This window comes from Anas acuta, chromosome 3, assembly GCF_963932015.1.
Source record: "Anas acuta chromosome 3, bAnaAcu1.1, whole genome shotgun sequence".
NCBI lineage: Eukaryota > Metazoa > Chordata > Aves > Anseriformes > Anatidae > Anas > Anas acuta.
In genome coordinates, this window is record NC_088981.1 from 66686133 (window position 1) to 66705997 (window position 19865).

A 19865-nucleotide genomic window follows, 5' to 3' on the forward strand; every position below is an offset into this window, starting at 1 on the left:
GAAGTGCTACTGTCCGACACTGTGACGTGTTTATAGGGACAGTTCTCTCTCTTCTGTGCTGAGACCTGAGCCAAATCAAGTCTGCCACTCTCCTCTTAAAACTAATAGTGTGACTGGCTGTCAAATAGCAGGAAATTATACGGAGCGAGTTTTGTGCTTAAAAATAGAACCAGCGAGGGAGGGGGAAGAGCACATTCAGAAATCTGGCTTTTTATTCTTTGCCAAACAGTCCTGCTCGCAGGCAGATTTTGCAAAAAGCAAAATACACCATATGGGAAGATGAGAGCTTGGGAAAACCTGACCCTGGGTTCCTTCGGAAATGTCATCTTTCTGGGATGGTAAACAGTCTGATTAAATTGCAGAGCTAATTGTATCGTTTATTCTTCCTTGCACATAATCAGTTGTGTTGGTACTGAGGGCCATTCAACCAACAGGTGACTTTTCAAGCGTTTTCAAGTGAGCTGGAGACCCTGCAGCTGCATCAGGCAGAGCTTCCCTGCAGACCAGAGCCACGGGGACTCCAGGCCTTTGCCCTCTTCGGCACTGAGCTGATAACTCTGGTCTCTGCCCTTGTTTGGGTAAATCAGGCCTCAGCACTTCATAGAGCTTGTGAGTCCATGTTGTGCTGCTCCATATGGACTTACCACCATGCAGGGAGGCCCCTGTACTGTGGCTGGGGGAATATTTGCAGTCACTGAGGTTCAGGGCAGTGAAAACTTATATGGCAATCACTACTTGAGTCCAGTTCAGTGACTGCTCACTGATATTTTAAATGAATGAGTTGTTAGCAAACTGATCTCAAACCGTATGGTCCAGTTTGAGTCTCTATATATAGTTCATGTAAAACTATACTTAAATGTAATACAAAAGATTATGCTTAAAAAAAAAAAAAAAAAAAAAAAAAAAAAGAGGGAAAGTTAGGGACTTTACTAGATGAAGAAACACAGTTCACAGCCTCTCAAACAACACAGTTGGACCTGCTTGATTCAACTTGGCTTACAAAGTGACTCGCTAGCCACTTGTATTTACTAACTCCTGTATTTTTTTTCCAAGAAACTAAACTGTGCACATTTTCTTCCCATCTGTGTTCTTGAATTTGCAGTAGGTCACGTTTTGTTTGTCAGGAGGAGCTTCCAGAGGATTAGCCGGGAGGAACAAAATGTTGGTCATTTGCATCCTGCAGCTTCTTGGTGCTTCAGGACTGATCTGGAAATCTTGCAAGGGAAAGCCTTCTTCTGAACATTTAACGTGCCTCATGATGAAGAAAAACAATCCTTGGCAGTGATAATTTAATGCTTCTGTAGAGGCAGTTTCAGAAATTAAAGCACAATGCAGAAAATGGTAAATATAGAAGTAAAATGGTAAGGTAGTCCCTTACTCTGTGCAAGGGACTATATGTTAAAATATATAAGCTCAAGGATAAATAACACTTACAGTGTTACAGGAAATGTTATTTGATTAAGTTCTGCTTTTAGAGTTTGCTACAGACTTCTAGGGTTTTAGATCTTTGTGATTATTTTAGAGGTCTGTTATATTCAACTTTCAGAGGTGATACATTATCTTCAAACATAGAAGTGAAAGACAAATTATATTTGCATGCCTTTAAAGATACTTTATTACAATTGTCTCTTTCCTTTTCATTTCTTTCTCATTTTTCTACTGTATTTTGTAACTATAGTGGCTGTGCTAAGATAAGTTCCTGTCATGATGACCACTGCGGGTGCATTCCAGCAGGGCCATGGTCATGAAAGGCTCATGTAATTAAAGGCTCATGTAGTTAAGAACTAAATAATCAAAGTATAGAGCATATTTTACAGTAATGTCCTGGATTAACCAACAAATTATTATGATTCTTCAATTTATTTTTAACTGATGTAACCACGTAACCTTATTTGAGACACTAGAATGGCAAATGGGGCATTACCTGGTGCAACCCATAAACCATGGGATTCCTAAGGTACTGGGACAGTCCAGGAAATTTAAGCAGCAACATTTATGCTTTTATGCTTCTTTTAAAGCTTATGTACTTTAAAGTACCATGCTCATTTACAAGCTCAATTTCTTGCTGTTTTGTCCGTGACCAAAGATCAAGCTGCATGTTTACTACATCGCTTCCGATACCAATTCTGTCACTCGAGCAATGCGTTATAAGTAGAATACTAGAGAAAGTACTTAGCCAAGTCTGAGTCTCAAAGTTACTTTTAATAAACATTCTCGTCTGTGTTAATTTTAAATCAAAAGCAAAACAGTCTAAGGGTACTGTGGTGGAATCACAGTGTGTCATACACTAACCTTTAGGCTCTGTGGAGAAAATCTGATGGGCATTGTGGCCAGTGCAAATTAGCACAGTTCACTTTTGTGCATTTTGGTAATTTTCTACCTGTTTTGGTGACCTGGATTTGTCTAAAAAGTGTGTGCTAATGTATAAATGTATCAGTGTAATGTCAGAATGCTATTAAAATAATGATGGATATGTGCTCTGCTGAAGGAGTGGGCTGCTGTTGGGACATCTGCAAGTGGTGTGCTGTGTGGGCTTACTGATGGCTTTTTAGACTGGATTTTCATTATAGTATGTAGTACCAAGTTACGGTACAATCAGCGGCGGTGATCATCGCAGAATCAAAAACAACAAAAAAATGAGGTGGAGGGGAGCTTCATGAAGTTATCACATTTATAGTTAAAGCATGAAATAAATTTTTCCATCTATTACATATGGGCATCTGGCAGCACTGAGCTGACTAAACTGAGCAGTGGCATGGTGCTTTCTTTCACTTTACTGAAATTTCATCCCTTTGCAGTAGTACTGGGTTGGCTCAAACACAAGCGACCAGATTTTTTTTGACTAGCCATGTTTGTAGGTTATATTTCTGACTCGGAGTAAACAAATCCCATGTTTCAGGCTGTAAGCAGACAGTGATGGGCATTTGGGAGAACTTTCCATTTGCAAGTACTCAAGTAACGTTGCACTGCTGGCTGGTTGTTTGGCCTTTTGTTACAGCATCACCTGTAGTTTTAAGCTCTGTATTTCTCAACAGTTAGAGAACTCAGTGGGGGTGTTTGTTGCAAAAGGAAAGCGGGATTTATTCCTTCTGCACAGAGGCTGGGATGGAGCAGAGAAGCTCACTGCATGCTCTGATCCTTTCTTCATTTCAGTGGCTGAATACAAGGGGCAAGTTTTCTGATTAACCTTTAAAGGAGGGAGGTTGTAAACAGACCAAGCTAAATGCTGTTTTCTGCTTCTAATATGGCAGCTATTTCACTTTTGTGGTGGAGGTTAATCTGCATAAAGCAGCTTAAACAATCTGCAAGTCACTGAATAGCAATATCGCCTCTTGCTTTATCCTCCTGCATTCATTTATCTGTGTATAACATCAAGTCAAGCAAGACTGCCTTGAAGTAAAATGTCAACTGCAAAAGCTCAAACATTGCCAGTGGCAGTCGGCTTGAAAACCTGGCCTGCAGCACTGCTGAAGCTTCCCAGGCTTTAGCATAAGCTAAAGCACAGAAAAGTAAACACAAAAAAGTTTAGTATTTTGATCATTCTGAATTGAAAGGGCTTGGTATAGCCATTTTGAAACTGTGTCATGCCTGCCTGATCCGATGACTGGTAGTGCAGTTATCTCGTGGCTACATGTGCTTCATTTTGCTGGCCTTGCCCTCTGAAGAGCACCAAAGAAATACCAAAGAATACCAAAGCAGTTTTTGATCAGCTGCTATCAGAGAAGTCTCTTGACTACAAGAGGTCCCAAATCTGACCTTCGTTGCTTGCTCCAGCATCAGAACAGATGCAGAATATCACCAAGAGGTCTCATTCCTCCCTCTAAAGTGGCTTTACAGACTGTAATTTCTTTTTATCTTGGACCGAATGGAAAAAAAAAAAAAAAAAAGGATGGGTGCTCCTAAAATCAGGCAGTCTGTTTGTAGGAAGAGAAGGTGACTAGGGTGGGTTCAGGAACAAGAGAACTGTAGAAACTGTAAAAAAGTCATGCAACAGGAGTAGGAGAAACATATTTATTTATTTATTCATTGAAATGTATTTTATCTAAATGCTATGTTCTGAAGTTGGCTAAATTAGTGAGTCCCACTGGGGCAAGGGGAAGAGGCTGGCTGCTCTGGTACAGGCACTCTGCTCCTGAACGTGTTAGGAGCCAACCCTGGAAGCTACAAGAAGCCATCAGGAAGCTGCTGAGGCCTGTAGGTTGTTAAATATTCTCTCCATCCCCTCCTAAGTTCCTTCTATTTCCCTTTCTTGCCCTTTCTGTTTTGGAGAGGAGGTGATGGAGGTGAGGAGTAACAGAACTAAAAAATTTCCCCTCGAGAAGGGCACATCTGGGAAATTCCTGGTTGTTTTTACAAGTCACCGGTTAAATGCCACTGCATTCCACACCTGAGATGTGCTCTTCCTGTGCTATCTGAGTTAATGGCTGCGGGATTATTGTTTTAAATCTCTTAGATTTATATTTTAGTCGTATGACCAAAAAAAAAAAGTGTTTGTCCTGCCTGCCAGTAATGAATCACGTAAAATCCCCAAGTCCCAAGAGTTTTCTAGCAATGACATAAACTAAAACATTTTCAGGCTGAGATTCTCAGGTGAAAATCTGGTTCTGAAATGCTAAGAAGGATCTGAAACTTCAGGAGGCTCGTAATAAACCATAGCTATGGTACCATTGAGCTTCTTGGCTTTCTTCTGTCTTGTGGCTTAAGCTGTTACTGTAAATGCAGGGCTAAGCAGACTCAAATCCATTTCAGTTTGTGTTCCTTTGTGGAAGACATGCTTTCTAATTTGCTCGTAGAAAAGGGCAAAAAGAGAAGTGTCGCATACACCGTGTTATTTCATGACGCCTGCTTTGCAGCTACCAGCTGACAGAGTTCATTGTTACTGCTGTACAGCACATGCAATGTACTTGTAGTGGAACATTTCAGCCTTTCACCGACCAACCTGCTCCTACCAACAAGGTGCAATTTGTTAGGTAAGCTAAGCTGTTGTTAGCTACAGTCCCTCCCGATGCGGTTTCACATCTCGCTGTGCAACATACGGAGCTGCTTTTTGGCAAAGCAAGGCTCCTTGCCTTCTAAGGCTTCTGAAAGGGTGCTTAGACTTTGCCAGGACACAGTGTTCAACTGAAAAAGTTGTGGGTGGAGGAAAATGGTTTCTGTACTTGGTGAAATAACGCAATAGCTGAAAACTTGTGATTTTAACTTTTACAAGCTGTGTTTGCAGGAATGCTGCTGTTGATTTTTTGATTGACAAAATTGATTTTTGATTGAATCTTTGATGTCTTAATTAGTGGCAATAGTCTGCATCTTCTTGGAACAACATTTAGCTATTTAGTATTCGGGTTTTCTTAAAATAATCTTTTAATTCTATTAAATGTGAAAGCGAGTGTGTAGTATAAATACTGAACACATTTCCGCCTTTAATCAAAGAAAAAGGCTGCTTTCAGAGGTTATGTTTCAGCTTAATTCCATTTAGAGCATTATGTTTTTATTCAGGGAAGAAAAAAAAGATTTGTGATTTCTGAATGTAGAGATAGATCACAAACCCTTGGGTAAGATGTGCTGTAATTGACATTAATGGGACAGCATCTGCTTAGTACCAACACTTAAGCTATTACTTTCCATTGTTGTTTTCCTTTGTTGGTCCTGCCAAGAAGGTGGAGTCTGTGCCATGAGGAAAGAGGTGGGGAAAAGGCCTTTCAGACAATAGCAACTTGAGTCCATTCATTGTCTGGAGCACCACATTTCACAATAATTGCACTGGGGTGCAGGCGGCTTCCACTTACTGCTGATTTACGTGTAAGGTTACGAGGTCTCCCTGGCACCACACTGCCACCTCCAATGAGTATCCTCAACTCTACACCCCTCTGGAGGGGGGCAGTGCTGGAACACAGATTGCCAGGCTCCTAATTCTTACCAACCCGCGAGATTTAGAAGGTGATAAACCAGTGCAAGTGGTCTTAGTGTGAGCAGGCACCATTAGGTGCAGATGCACAAGTGCAGGCACCGTGGACCAGAGCCAGCAGTACCCATCCGCTCTGCTCAGCTGGGAGAACATGGACTTGTTACAAAGAGGGGGGGCTTGGGATGTCCTTGGGGTCCCCTGCATCTCCAAGCTCAGATCCATGTAAAGGAACTGCTTGCTTACTGCTTGCTTCAACAGCAATAAATAGCACAAACTCATCTTTGCTGGAGGTCCAATCCAGCTAGCACAGTTGTTTTTTTTTTTTTTTCACCTTTTTTTTTTTTTTAGAGGTTTTTGAGAATCTAGAACAGATTCTGCTCCCTATCTAGAACTGTGCTCAAGAAGACTGCAGATGTAAAATGTACCTGAAGACAGCATTAGCAAGCTAAGTTTATTCACAGAGCGAAGCTACTGCCCTCAGTTTGGCCCAGTTTCCAGGCAGACACACTGAGGCTATTTGCTTTACTACGTCCATTCAGTTGCTATAAAAATAACTTAAAATCCAATCAAAACAATGGACGTGTCTGAGGTTCGGCTATCTGGCTGCTCAGATTTAAGTACATTTTTTTTCTTTTTGCTCTGAGCAGTAACACTAAAAGCCCAGAAGGACCAGCTCAGACACCCTGAAGACACGAAGCTGCTGAGTCAACCTCCCCCTGCAAGCAGTGTGAGGAAATGATTCAGCCCAAACAACTGCTGGTGCTCTGCCACGCCGATCCCCTCTTTTTTCCCTGCTTTTTTTCCTCTGCAGCATTGTTCATGAGTAGACCAGAGACATACGAAACTGTAAAGCCTCCACGAAGGGCAGTGCTGAGACACGTAACAGCACTGCAGCGACGTGTAGTAGCAGACCAAGGACCCGTTACCACGTGGATCCTGGGCATGCAGCTTTCTGCTGTCATGATTCTCCCAGCTGTGCTATGGGGCAGCATCACAGACACCACAGTTCTGCACTGATGGGGAAGTTTTCTACTCACTTGATGCTAGAAGCCTTCCCCTTCCTGGTACTCAGCTTCCTCACAGATCGCTGTGCGCCCTTCCGAGCATGCTGGCTACACAGCGCTCACCCAGAGTTTAGCAAACTCAACAAAGCAGCATGAAAGAAATGTTATACGCCAGCAGGCTCTTTAAAGACGTCTTGGACTAAGCTGTTCACTCGTTCCTTGGTGCTGGGTGCTTTGCAAGATAGTACTTACTAACTTTTTGAAGCCTGTTTCTACAGCTTTACCTAGGAAAGTGACAGTCTTGCTCCCTCGGTACAATGAGCTGGTGAGGAGTGCACGCCACGTCAGGTCTTTGCTGATAACATGAGGACTTTTCGTGGGTAAGGAGGAAGACACAACAATATGCAAGCATTCCTACCAGCTCATGCCTGTGCTTCTGAGGCCTCTCTTTTGCTGAGTACATTCTGGATACCTAGCTAGGCATAAATAAAATATGACTTGTGCTGAAATCTAACCTATAATTTCCCAAAGAGATAAAAGCTATTCCGTGATAATCAGCTACTATTAAAAATGCATTCGGTCAGCAGGAAGTCCTTGAGCACAGATTTTATTTATCGATCGCGTGCGTTTCCACATGAAGCGCTCCTGTTTCACCTCACCTCTACGCCTATGTCCATCGGACTTGGCAATAAAAGCTAAAGCCGTGTTTTTATCTTGGCAGGGGTGGGTGTTGTGATTTTGGGATGGTTACACTGAAGTTAGAAGCTGTCTCGAGCATCTTCTCCCTCACTTTGTGATGTGATGGGCAATGTGGGTTGCCGGTAGGCTCAGAAGGGGGACGGCTGGGCTCCGGTTGCAACCCCCCAGCAGCAACACGAACGCTGCTACTGCAGGATCCTCTCCCCGAGTACTTGGAGCGGGCTCAGAGGGTTGGAAGCCTCTTACTGGCTCTGAGTTATTGCTGACAGGGGCATTTTGGTTCCAGCCCTGTGGCTTAAACTTGATGGTGACACTCGGCGTCCTGCGGCGGAGCCGTTTCACAGGAGAACTGCGAACCCCCCCGACCCCCACAGGGCGCCCTCGGCCTCCTGAAGCGGAGTCACTCCGAAGCGGCGCCTTTTGGGGGCTGGTCCCGGCCCCAGCCCCCTTGTGCACAGCGGGAGGAGGCCGGGCGGGCACCACAGGGCTCGGGGCTCCCCCACCGCCTGCCAGGGGCCTCCGCGGGGCCGGGCCGAGGCGAGGCGAGGCGAGGCGAGGCGGGGCCCGCCCCCCGCCGCCGGCTCCCCCCGAGCCGCAGCCGCAGCCGCGGGGCCCCCGCCCCCGTCCCCGCCCCGCTCGCAGCTCCGCAGGGCCGGGAGGCGGCGGCGCGGCCCCGGCCGCCAGCAGCCGGCACCGACATGGCCGCGGCCCCCCCGCGGCGGGGAGACCCCCGCTAACGCCCCCCCGGCTCCGTCCCCGTCCCCGCTCGGCGGCCGGCAGCATGTGGGGCGGGCTGCACACACAGCTCGGCGCCAGCCTGCGCGGCTACAGGGCCGGTAAGCGGCGGAGGCACCCCCGGCACCCCCCCGGACCCCCCCGGGCATTGGGGACGGGACGGGGACGGGGACGGGGACGGGGACGGGGACGGGGACGGGGCGGCGGGGGGGACGCGGCGCCGGGCTCCGCGGCTGGCTTCAGGGGGGAGATGGGGGGGGATGGGGGGGGTGAAGAAGGGCTTTTATGTTTCCCGAATTCGTATTTGTTTTAATTCTTAAATTTGTTTTAATTTTTAAAACCTGGCGTGCGGGGGGCCGGGGGCCTGCCGCGCTCCGCCGGGACTCGCGGCGCGGGGTGAAGCTGGCTCCGACCTAATCCGCTTCCGTGGGCTTGGCTGCCTGCCTTTCCTTTTTTTTTTTTTTTTTTTTTTTTGGCTTGTTTTGTTAGTATACCCTTGGGCAGCGGATCTAAGCAGCCTTGCTTCCCTTCTTCTTTTTTTTTTTTTTTTGTTTTATGTGACTTAGTGACTTAGACCGCGAGCAGTCCCCGCGACACCCGGGGTTTGTTCAGCCCAGTTTTTTTCTGCATCCCCTTTCTATCCGTGTCCAGGCTAAGGAGAAGCTGGGACCCGCAGCCTGGCAGGGGGCAGCTTACGTTGAGTTTAAATTTAATTTAAAATTCTGCTTAAATTCGGAATTAGGGACGCCAGGCGGTCACCTCCAGCCGGCAGGGCTGGCAGCTCCTCGGCAGCGAGGGGCCAAGCGGCCGCAGTGACACGGCCAGCGCTTCTGCAGGGACGAGACCCTGAGCAAAGTGTTTTTGGATGCCTTTTTTTTTTCAGGATTTGGGAGTATGACGGACTCGTCTCACCTTGCAGAGTTCCTGCAAATATTTTGTGATTTTTCACTGCTTGAAGTCACAGAGCGCGGTGAAGGTCTGTGGCTTGGCTGCGCAGTGCCCAGTGCGAAGTAGCGCTGTTGGATTTGTTTTTATTTTCCCCCTTCAGAATTTCGTGTTTTAATGCTGGAAACGCAAAATATGACTGCATACACGGTAGGTTGACGCATTTAAATGGCAGGATTGTTTTGGTTTCAGTTGACAGGGTTTTTCTTGCAAATACAAGAGCTGCTAAGACATTCTCAGCAGCTGCCTGAATCTCTGCAAATAGTCTAATGTTCGTCCCCTGTGATGTGAAAGAAGGCATTGTTCCTTTTTTCTTCACCACTATTATTAATTCCTATGTATAACACGCTTGCCCTGCTGAAGCGTGGATTTTTTTAACGCTTCCTGTAAGAGAACGAAGTTACGTTATCTTCGTGGTGCAGAGCCGCTGGGTATTCTGAGCTAGGTGCACAGATTTCAGTTACTTTGGTAGAAACTGCAGGAATTTGGTGTTTCAGTTGTTGGTTATTTGTGTTTGGGGCAGGAACACTGGGAGGCTCTCACATGCGTGCTCTGGTTGTGCCATTCACTGGCTCCACACTGTTACTGACATTGTTGGTCTTCATTTTTACATTTGCTTCAGAAAACTCTGGATTGGGCCATTCATTGCTTTGTCCTCCCTTGGTTTGTTTGTGGTCAAATAGCGTGTTTTAGCACGGCAGTTCTGATTGGTAAGGAACTGGATGAATGTTTTCCTCTTGCTTGCTTGTCAGAATTTAATTCTCAGATGTTGCTGTGAGATCTGAGAACTCATCGTGCTTGTTGTTTGCCCTTACTCCCCGTCCCTCCATTCCTTCAATACCCAGAGTTAATGTGAAGTTCAAAATATATGTTTGTGTATGAGTTTGGGAAAAGAAACAGGGTAGCAAAACTGTTGTAGATAGACGGAATTTGAGATAAGAGAGGCTAACAGAAGGTAGTGGTTCATTAGAAAGCAAGTGCATAAAGCTGAAGTTTAACCTTGAGGTACAGTGTCTGTACTGGAGTTTCCAACACAGCAGTCCCTTCCTTCATCAGTCTTGCTTTGAAATAGTCGACAAGCTGTTTTGTGAGGTTCTCTAACTCCTCTAAAGAAGTGGAAGTTAATTAGCTCCATGCAGGTATTGTAATGAAGGGGTAATGGCTGCTGAGATCCGTGCTATGATATTATTGACAGGTTAGGCTTATTTTTTTATTCATGTTTGGAGAGAAGCTGTCTGTGGGAAAAGTATTTTGGAGACAGAACAGTTGTGTCCTACTAGGACACAGGAGTTTAAGCACTTACTTTGAAGCTGGAGGAATATTTATTCTGACAGAATATGTTTAATTCTGTAACAGCAATTCTTTAATAGGGATTCTAATTTTGTTGTCTTTTAAATATTGGTGTGGGAGCATAACAGCTGAGGACTGTGTTTCCTTGTTAAACTGTGTTATTTACTGAAAAGCATTGTGTTTTTGCTAGCTGTATGTTAGTCATCTATGGATATGGGTATTCAGAAGTTCTGGTTATGTTGAAAGTCTTACAGTTCACTTACAGAGCTAGGTGTAGGTGCCTACTGAAGAATCCTGTAACTGTTTATGTAGGGCAATTATCAAATTTTCAGTAATAGATGCAAATTCATTCTGATTTTTCTTCAGATGTAACAGGCAAGGTCACTTCTTGGACTATTTCAGTTTTGGCTTTCATTTTTATTCCCTCTTGTCATTCCCAGATTTTTCATGCTTTTCAGTGTAATAGGAGCACGCTCTCTGAAAAAGATGTGCTGTCTTGTTTGCACATCTCCGAGGTTTTTTCTAGGTAGGTGCTTGTTGTTTAGCTAGTGGGTTGAACAACAAATTCTGCTACCTATGCAAAATAAATTCACTCTTAACACTTTTAGTACCTGTCCTGAAAAATGACATTTCTACTTCTGGAACGTGTATGATTGATTCTAGTTTTCCAGCCTTCTTGTAAACGTTTAATTGTTCATGAAAACCCTGCAGCACGGTTTATCCCCCCGTAAAGGCAACAGCTACCCACTGTGCTGCAGGAGTTTGAATAACTGCGGTGAAGGATGCGCAGGGCTTCAAGCCCTCTGCCTGCTCATCGATGCCATCCTTTGAAGCGTGCAGTTGGTTCCCAGGTTGTTTAAGGCTGTGAAAGTGTTCATCTGGACGCGGTGTTTCTCTGGGGGTGGCAGCCAGTCGGTCAGGCTGCGCGTGTGCAACAGATGCCAGTGGAAAGTGGAATACGTCCACTTTTAAAGGGAAAAACCAAATGCTCACTGCTTTCAGTCAACTGCACTGCCTCCACTCAGACTTCCTTCTGCTGGTACTGCCAGCAGCCGACCACCAAAATTTGGTGGTAAGTGCTGGTTAGGAGATAGAAGTGAGGAGTGATGAAGTGCATGAAGCAAAGCACTCCAAAGGACACAACTAGCACTATAAAAGCAGCCGCGTGGTGCCCTCTGCTCCTTGGGCCCTGGCCACAGGGCTTGTCCCTGTGGCGATTTAATGATGTCACAACCCAAATGAAGGTCACGGCACATTATGAGGCCACAGGGCGCTGCCTCCTGGGCGCCATGGGCTTCACAGGCAGCTTCGTGACAGAGCAGTGGGGAGAGGGGGGGTCCTCTAACTTGGGCTGGGGAAGGGGGGCAGAAATCCCATGGCTTCCTTTCTGTAAAGGGTTTCACTGGTCTGTTGGGAGCCTGTGGCTGAAGACGTGGCCGTGCTTGAGACATCTGAGAAGGCAGGCTTATCTTGGCAGGCTGGGCACGGCAGTAAATGGTGAGTTACATCACCAGGGCAGGCTTGGGGCTGATTACCAGTTACAAACGTATGCATATACTTATACGTATAGTACATCATAAAATTGATTACCTGAGCTTAGAAATCTAGTGTTAAAAATCTACAAGCCTGGCTGGTGGAACGGCCTTTGCCATCTTGCACGGGCCGTGTGGCTGTGAAGTGACAGCCTGCCTTCCAGTGCTGGTGGCGAGCTAACAGGCGTTAGGTACATCCCTTCAGAACAATGTGTTTTGTCCCTCCCTCCAGGCAATTCGCTTTTGTGGACCTAGTATCAGCTCTTGTAACCTATACAAATGTCTCAGCTGCCCAGCTGCAAAGACAGCAGTAGTTTCTCAAACTGTAAAGATGCGCAAACATATTCCATGCTTGTTCTTAGGGGTTAGCAGTACTTCTCATCTCGTGTCTGTTACATGTTGACCGAAAAATCAGCTTGTGGTTTCACACCAGAAAAGGACATTTTTGTCCTTTTAATGCTTCCTTTTAAAGGAAGCAGTAATTCGTCTAATGATTTTGAGAAGAATGCATTAATTTTAAACAGTTGTGCGCAGTAAGTGCCTAGTAAAAGGCAGCCAGAGCCATCGCGTCTGTGCTGGGGGTGGAGGTGAAGGAAGTGCTAGCTGGATAAGAGCACCTGTGGTTTCTCCACTGAGCACCCAGGATTTATGCCCACCGAATTACTATTGCTTGTTACAGTTACGTGCTAAGACTTCAGCAGCAGGCGTTTAAGGACAGCTAAAAGACCCGTGCCTCTCAGAGTACGGACAAGTTGCCAAATGCAGTAATGATACGCAGTGGTGAGAAGAGTTGAAAGCCTCCCGTGACTTGAGGTTGTATCAGGAGATGATCATCTGCCCCTGCTGGAAGCAAAGCCTGCTTGCTGTAGATGGGTCAGTTCAGGGAAGGAGCACATCTACAGCGCTGCCCCCAATACCAGCTCGGCCTGATGTGTTCTTGGGGTACTTGGTTTTGTCGTATGACTTGCCTGTGGCTCAGTAGTTAGAGTCCAAGTAATCCAACTCCTGCGCTAGTTGCTTTTTGGCTGAGGAAGTGCTGACACGATCATAGTTGTCAGTTGTTTGTCAGATGCCCAAATGTGTCCTGAAACCGTACACCGACAATAAAACAGTCTCATTGTGGCCATAATTAGCTTTAAAACATGTTTAAACCATGCTACGTGGCTCAGAAAGCGTTCTTCGAAGTGACTTTGGGGGGTTTGGCCTTGTTTGGCTGCCGGGCTCCCTCCCGGCCGACCCCGCTGACAGGGCCGGGGCACACGCATGGACCAGCTGGCGGGCATAGGTGGGGACGGGGGATCCCTCTCCAGCACCCCGGGCAAAACAGACTGTGCGGGCAGCTGGATTTAACTTACTGACAATTAAAGTACACTTCTGTAGTGAGAAACAAAGACAAAAAAGCACACACAAAGAGAACACCACAAAAGCACCCTCTCTCCCCTGCCCACCTTCTCCCAGGCTTGGTTTCTCTCCGGACACCCCCCTGCCTACCCCAGTCACCACCTTCTGCTCTGGCACGGTGACACCTCGGTGTTTCTCACTCGTTGCTCCTGGGTAGTGCTTTAAGGCCTTTCTTTGCACATCCTTCCAGAGGTGCAGCCACTGGCCTCTCCTCAGGCCCCCGCTGCCAGCACCTGGTACAGCTTGGGGAGAGGAGAGCCCTCCGAGTCCCTCTTGGTACGCCCGGAATAATGCTGCATGCAGCCCTGAAGTTTGTTCCTGCTGGTGCTGAGGGAGGGTGTTGGAAGGGACGCTGAGGTCTGTGAAATTCTTGGGTTCTGTCCTGGTCTCCCACGTGGGAGCTCCTTGCTGCGTGGGGGAAGCCGAGGAGATGCACAGTGCATGGGAGCCTGCAGACCAGCTGCAGAGGCCCGGGGGTGGATGGCTAGAGAAGACGTAATAGGGAACAATTTGTGTAGATCGGTTCCCAACTATGCCTAGGCTTATATTAGTCCTGACTCTTCCCTCGTTCCCTCTGAAGTGCTGACTCCTGCGGAAAGGCCGCTCTCCTCAGGCAGCTCTGCGACATCTGGCGCTGGTGCCCGGCTCGAGCGTCCCGCTGCCTGCCCAGCTGTGCTCACTGACCCACTTCTGCTGCCAGTGGCACTGCCTCCCTCTGTTCCCATTCCCCCCTCACCTCTGCTGTTTCTTGAGAATCGGCCGGCTGCTGTGAAAGGAGGCGGTAACCCAAACAAAAAGGGAAGGGCAAGTGCCCAGAGAGTTTTCTTGTTCAGTTTCAGGGTATAATGGTTTCTGAAATTCGGAAGATGTGGCAGACAGACACCTTCTTTGCCTGAGGTGGTGTACGTGTGTGAATTGCAGGGCATGATTTCATGTTACAGCTCAAATGATCTGCTGCATAGCTGTTCCTACCCTTCTCGAGGGGCCAGCCCTGGCACGCGTTCAGCCTTATGGCAGGCTCATCCGAGGGGCTGGACCAAGGGTACTAATGGTAAAGAAATTATAAAGGAGGGATTTTGCCTGACCTCAAGGTGAGCCACTGCAGCAGAAGGCATCTGTGCTGGTGTCAGGCACGTGCAGAATACCTGGGGTCAAATGGGCGGGCTCTGAAGTCAGCTAACAGGCAGGGGAAAATCCCCTAGCACAGTCCTGCTTGGCCGTTGCGGTACTGCTGATGACATCAGGAAGTATATCCTTAATCCTCAGACTTACCGTGAAGGCCAAGGAAGATTAAGGGAGAGGATCAGGAAAAAGTGACTGATTATACTGGACGTTGTAGCTTCAGCCCTTCAGTGGACTTGCGTTCAGGTTGGCCCAGGATAGTGGGTGATGACTGGCGAGGTGGCAGGAGATCATCTCGGTCTTGCTGAGGAAGCACAGTGCAAGCAGTGTCATGGAAAACTCATGCTGCCTCTTTATGGACTAAAATACCTGAAACGGGCTTTCAGCAAATGATGCTTTTCTAACTTTCAACTCCCTAATATGTTAAGAGGCTCACGGTGCAGTACGAAGGCAGGAAACATTCTCGAATCGTCCTGGAGTCAGATCTGAGATTCCTTATAAGGTATCCGTATGTTTTTAATGTCTGCTTTATTCCTTTCGTAGCATAGTTTCCAGATGGTGTGGGAAGCTGCAACTTTTTCAAGGTTTCAGAATATATTAGGCGCTTTTTTTTAAGTCTGTATTTCTTTAAAAGATGGTATGTTCTCTCCTAAGTGCCCACTCTACAGCAAAACTGTTCGTGTGTGTTCATAATTTTGAACCTTTGGAGACAATCTTATATTTGAGAATTAATGCATGTGAAAATGCTTTGTAGAAAAGCCCAGTAACTTGTATTGATCAGAGGCTGGAAGTGGGGGAACAGTGACCTAACTAGAAACACTAAAAGGCACTGACAATACCATTACTTAAAACTTTATCAATTCTGCTAACGACTGTGGAAAACACAGCTAAGAGTTGCGATCTTGGTATCTCTCTGTTCACTTCATCCTAAATGCCACATTGATTGAACCCAGGCTCACGTGTGGTCAGTAGAATTATTGTAGTGAACGGTTTTTGCATCAAAAGTGATTGTCGTTTTGAAGATGGAAACACATAAATTACTGGTTTTGGCTGGAAACATCCTAATGAGTACCGTTAAGTCATATAGGCTATGATTTTATTTTTTTTTAAACTATTGTGTTTTCTTTTTAAATTCCAGATTCTCTCTCCTTGCTTATATATTGAATAGGCATGAGTGGAAGGAAGAGTTTTTAATGGGGAAACTGGATGTACCTTGTGACCAAAGCACTGAAAGCTCCTGCAGTCAGTCTGCTAATGACTTGCATGAAGTCAGAATTTGACCCTTTTAACACAGATGTAGGAACTCCCTTACATGTTGTGCATGCTTCTATAAGTGTGCACTGAAAACATAGCCTGAAGGCTCTGTCTGTCTCTGGTACGTCCAAATTAAAGTGGATTCTGCAGTGTGTATAATGCACATTAGATTTCTTTGAAGAAAGATGGGAAAATGCTATCATTGTTATGGTTTAGCAAACTGGATCAGTGAAATGATTTTATTTTTGGTCTCTGTCTTTACCAGTTATTTTAGTGCCATGGATATCTTTAGATCTGATTTCAAGGAAAAGAGAGAAATTACGCTTCCTTCTGAAAAAAAATGAAACTGTTAGACTTTTTTATTCAATCCATTTTGCTAAGTGTGGGAACTGCTTAAAATCATTTAAGTTTTTTTTTTTGACTTGTTGTAGCAGCTGTGATGACTTCACTTTTCCCCATGCATAGAGGAGATGGAGTTAGCTCTTTAAACAGAGCGAGGACAAAGGTAATTCTGGAAGAAAAATGTTGGAATGTCAAAGAACTCAGAGAAAAACATAACGATTGTGGTTTTGAGTTCCAATGTAGCAAAACTCCGAGAGGGGCTTAAACACAGATGATAATTTGCGATCATTGGCTGCTTTATTATTATTATTTTTTTAAAGACAGAGGATTTAGCTGCTCACCTACAGCGCACACAGCCTTTTAACAGACTCCAGGAACTGGCTGGGTGTCCTGAGGTTTAGCTGTTTGTGTTAACTTTAAGCATAACAATGTGTTTATTTTGCTGGACATTCCCCTCTTCACATTGTGATAAACTTAGCAGGTACAAAAGGTAGGCTGGCCGTTACCACACGGACGTGAATGGAGGCTAAGAACATCATTTTGTGTTTCTGTGGGGTGAATAGTGCATGGAGTCCAAAGACAAAGAGGCAAGCCAGCATAGCAGGCATGAGGTAATATATGTCGTCCGTGTGCCAAGCTCGAAATAAGAAACATCTGCAGCTTGGATTTTGAAGTCCTGTCTTATGCAAATGGGCTCTATCTGGAAGAGGAGAACTCGCAGGGGTGCTATCAACAGTTGGGCTGGATTCCTGCTCTTGCCCCTGTCAGTGATGAAATGGAAGCAAACCCTTTGCTCTCCTGACAACGGTAGGAATTTCGGGTTGATAAATTAAATAAATGCAGCTAAATGCTGTCTGTATAGAAGTTACAAAGTGTTACGAATTGAGTCCTTGTTCTACATACTTCCTAGACTAGGAATCAGAGAGGCTCAGTCTATTATTACACTGTGTCAGTGCAAGGATTTTGCTGCCTAAAAAGCTAGCAAAGTGCTGCGTTGAGCACAGCTTTCCGCTCGCTGAACAGATTTTGCCCTGCATAGTGAAGCCTGCAGAAATTTATGCCCGTCTTGCTCCAGTTCAGAGTCTGCCTTAATGTGCAGTTTGGCAGCAGGGTTATTTGGCCAGGCGGTTTGGCATGGTGATGAGCTGGTTGCTGTTGGGCATCCCAGTGTTCCTCTACATTCCCATTCCCTGCTTGGCACTGCTGCTAGGCAGACCTGGCTCGCTGTTTGCTCCTGAGTGTGGGTTTGGGGACAAGTGAGGTAGCTGGTTGTGTCCGTCTTCAGCTACCATGACAAGGGTCTGAATTTATCCTTAGTTCCCATTCTTCCTTCTGGATTGCGTGCTTCTCTGCATGAGAGACCTCGGCATGGGTTGGCCTAGTACTGTGCATTGTCATACACGTTTATAAAGTCATGAATATTTGTAGCTTGTGAAAGTTCACAGAGATGCTGTTTTGCATAGAAGTCAGTTTTCGTAGCTGTAATTATCCGTGAAGAGAGATTGTACATTTAGCTATTTCTGTTTTAAAAAAAAGATTTAACCTTTTATCAGCGAATTCCTGAGGCATAAAAAAACAGAGGTTTGGTGTCACAATCTAGTTAAAATGTGGCTCTCTTAGGAAATCGCAGTATGAGTGCGCACTCCTTAAAATAGGACTCTAGGCAAATTCTGATACTGCCAATCAGACGTATGCTCACTTTGGGGACTGTACTTTGAGGATTGGCACCTTTGGGTTCCTCTCCTCTTGTTTTTCTCCTCTACTACTTTGTGATGTTTTTATCCCCAGTGAGTTCTTTTGTGGGTGATGAGAGCAGAGTACAGCTATCGGCCTTTGTGTGCTGTGTTGTGTGTTATCAGGCTGTACAAGTAAAAATGCAAGTAAAAAGGCTTCTCTTTCAATATCCTTTTGCTTAAGCTCACGCATTTTGTTCCCACTCTGTACATTTTTATCTTTCTTCATGTTTATGATTGTTCTATTCAATTTCCAGCTGAAAAACCAGGAGAGTTTGGTTAAATAGTTTGCAAGCTCTGTCAAGAAAGCCCACTAATAAAGGATGCAAGTCCTCGGGATGAATCATATTTCAGCTAGCTGACACTGTAAAGTGGTTTCGGGAACCGAAATGTACAGATTCAGTAGTTAAGGCTGTCACTTCATCCCACCTCACTCTGCTCACTCGTGCGCTGAGATGAAGCTGTGTCATCCACCTACTCTCAGCTGCCTGTGGGAGGGAGGAGGGACTGGGACCTGCTGGCACCTCAGTTCACAGCTCGTGGGGCTGTGAGCTTCCACCTCCTCCAGAGCCTTGGGAAAAGGGTCCTGACGCTGTCAGCTGGCTGCCTGCCCTGGAAACATCAGCAACCCTCTCTTTCCAGAGCACTGCTCATCTCAAGTGTAGGATTTTAGAAGAGCAGAGGTTGTGTTGTAGACCTGGAACTTGTCTGAGGCATTTGCATTAATAAAAGTTGCAGTTCATTTTGCAGAAGGATCACAGGGATGAGGCACTTGCCAGGTTTTTTATTGCTGTTTTCAAGAGTATTTATTTGTTCATGTGTATTTTTTGGCCTTTATCTGCAAGGCCTTTATCTTACACGTGTGGCTCTTTGTACTGTGTCAGGATGGCAGATTGAATGAATCCAGTTTATCTCTTGCCTCATCTTTGATCGAAGGAGGCTGCTGTTAAATCATTATCAGACTATCAAGTTTCTTTTCAGACTATATAAATGAGTTAAAGTACAACACCTGCTCTTGTGTCTACTTTTTGGATAGGGTTTTCTTGTATTTTAAGTTCTGCTGCCCCCTTTTCCTTTTCTTACTCTTTGTGTCATCTTTTCAGCAGTGGATAAAAATAGATTATTTACTGGCAAACAACTGCCATGCACAAAACACACACTGACGTGACGTTTTCTTTACTTTTTCAGCAATGGTGATTTTGCAGTTATGGTGAGGAAAACATTTTCCAACTGAAGTTAATTTTTTTTTTGTTTGTTTGAAACTTCTGTCTGCAGCTTTTATTCCTACAAGGCAGCGAACAGCTCACTGGGAGTCCCTTTGCAGTGGTGGTTGTAGGCTCTTGCTTTTGGGAAGATGTGAGGCTACTTGTCGCTGTGGGACAGGGAGAGATGCAAAAGAGGGACTCTGAAACCTGGAGGGTTTCCCTGAGAGCATCTGAAGGGGAAGCTGAGGGGAAAGCTGGCATGGAGGGGGGGTGACTACTTTCAAAACATCAGCGTTAGCTTCTTCCAGTGTAAGTAGTGGGGTGGTGGTGGTCTCCCACCCTGTCAGTTCCATGGGAGATCTGTGTCATAGTCAGGTGCATGCCTTTATTTTAACAACTTTCTATTTGGTACCAGGCTGTTATTTAAAATATATGTATGTATTTATTTGGAAGATCATCCTTTTTGGATGAAAACTCCTTAGACTGGAGGGGGGGGCGGAAGGGAGATGTCTATGAGTGTTCTTAGTGACAGTGCATTGGTGTCGTCTTGTTGTCACCAGATGTCACAGCCTTTTTGCTGTGTTTGGATGATCTCTGGATTATTTTGTATAAACACCACCTGAACTTGTAAGATGGTGCATAAGGAGTGATGTAGCATCTCATCTTGGAGGTGGGCCTTGTGTTGGTTAGCATATTACGGG

The 19865-nt window shown here is 45.6% G+C and overlaps 1 protein-coding gene across 5 annotated transcripts in view; it reads left to right on the top strand.

Moving 5' to 3' along the window:
• The window catches only part of CEP85L (centrosomal protein 85 like), a 150056-nt gene that overhangs the window by 30496 nt on the left and 99695 nt on the right, over positions 1-19865 (top strand). The window contains exon 1 of one of the 5 annotated variants that reach the window (XM_068677611.1): positions 8223-8441. The exons of 2 other annotated variants lie outside the window; for them this stretch is intronic. In XM_068677611.1, coding sequence (XP_068533712.1) covers positions 8387-8441 — 55 coding nt within the window. In that variant the 5' untranslated portion in view covers positions 8223-8386. Of the gene's footprint in view, positions 1-8222; positions 8442-9210; positions 9436-19865 lie in introns of those variants that run through there. 2 more of the 5 variants (XM_068677616.1, XM_068677614.1) reach the window with 2 other exon arrangements.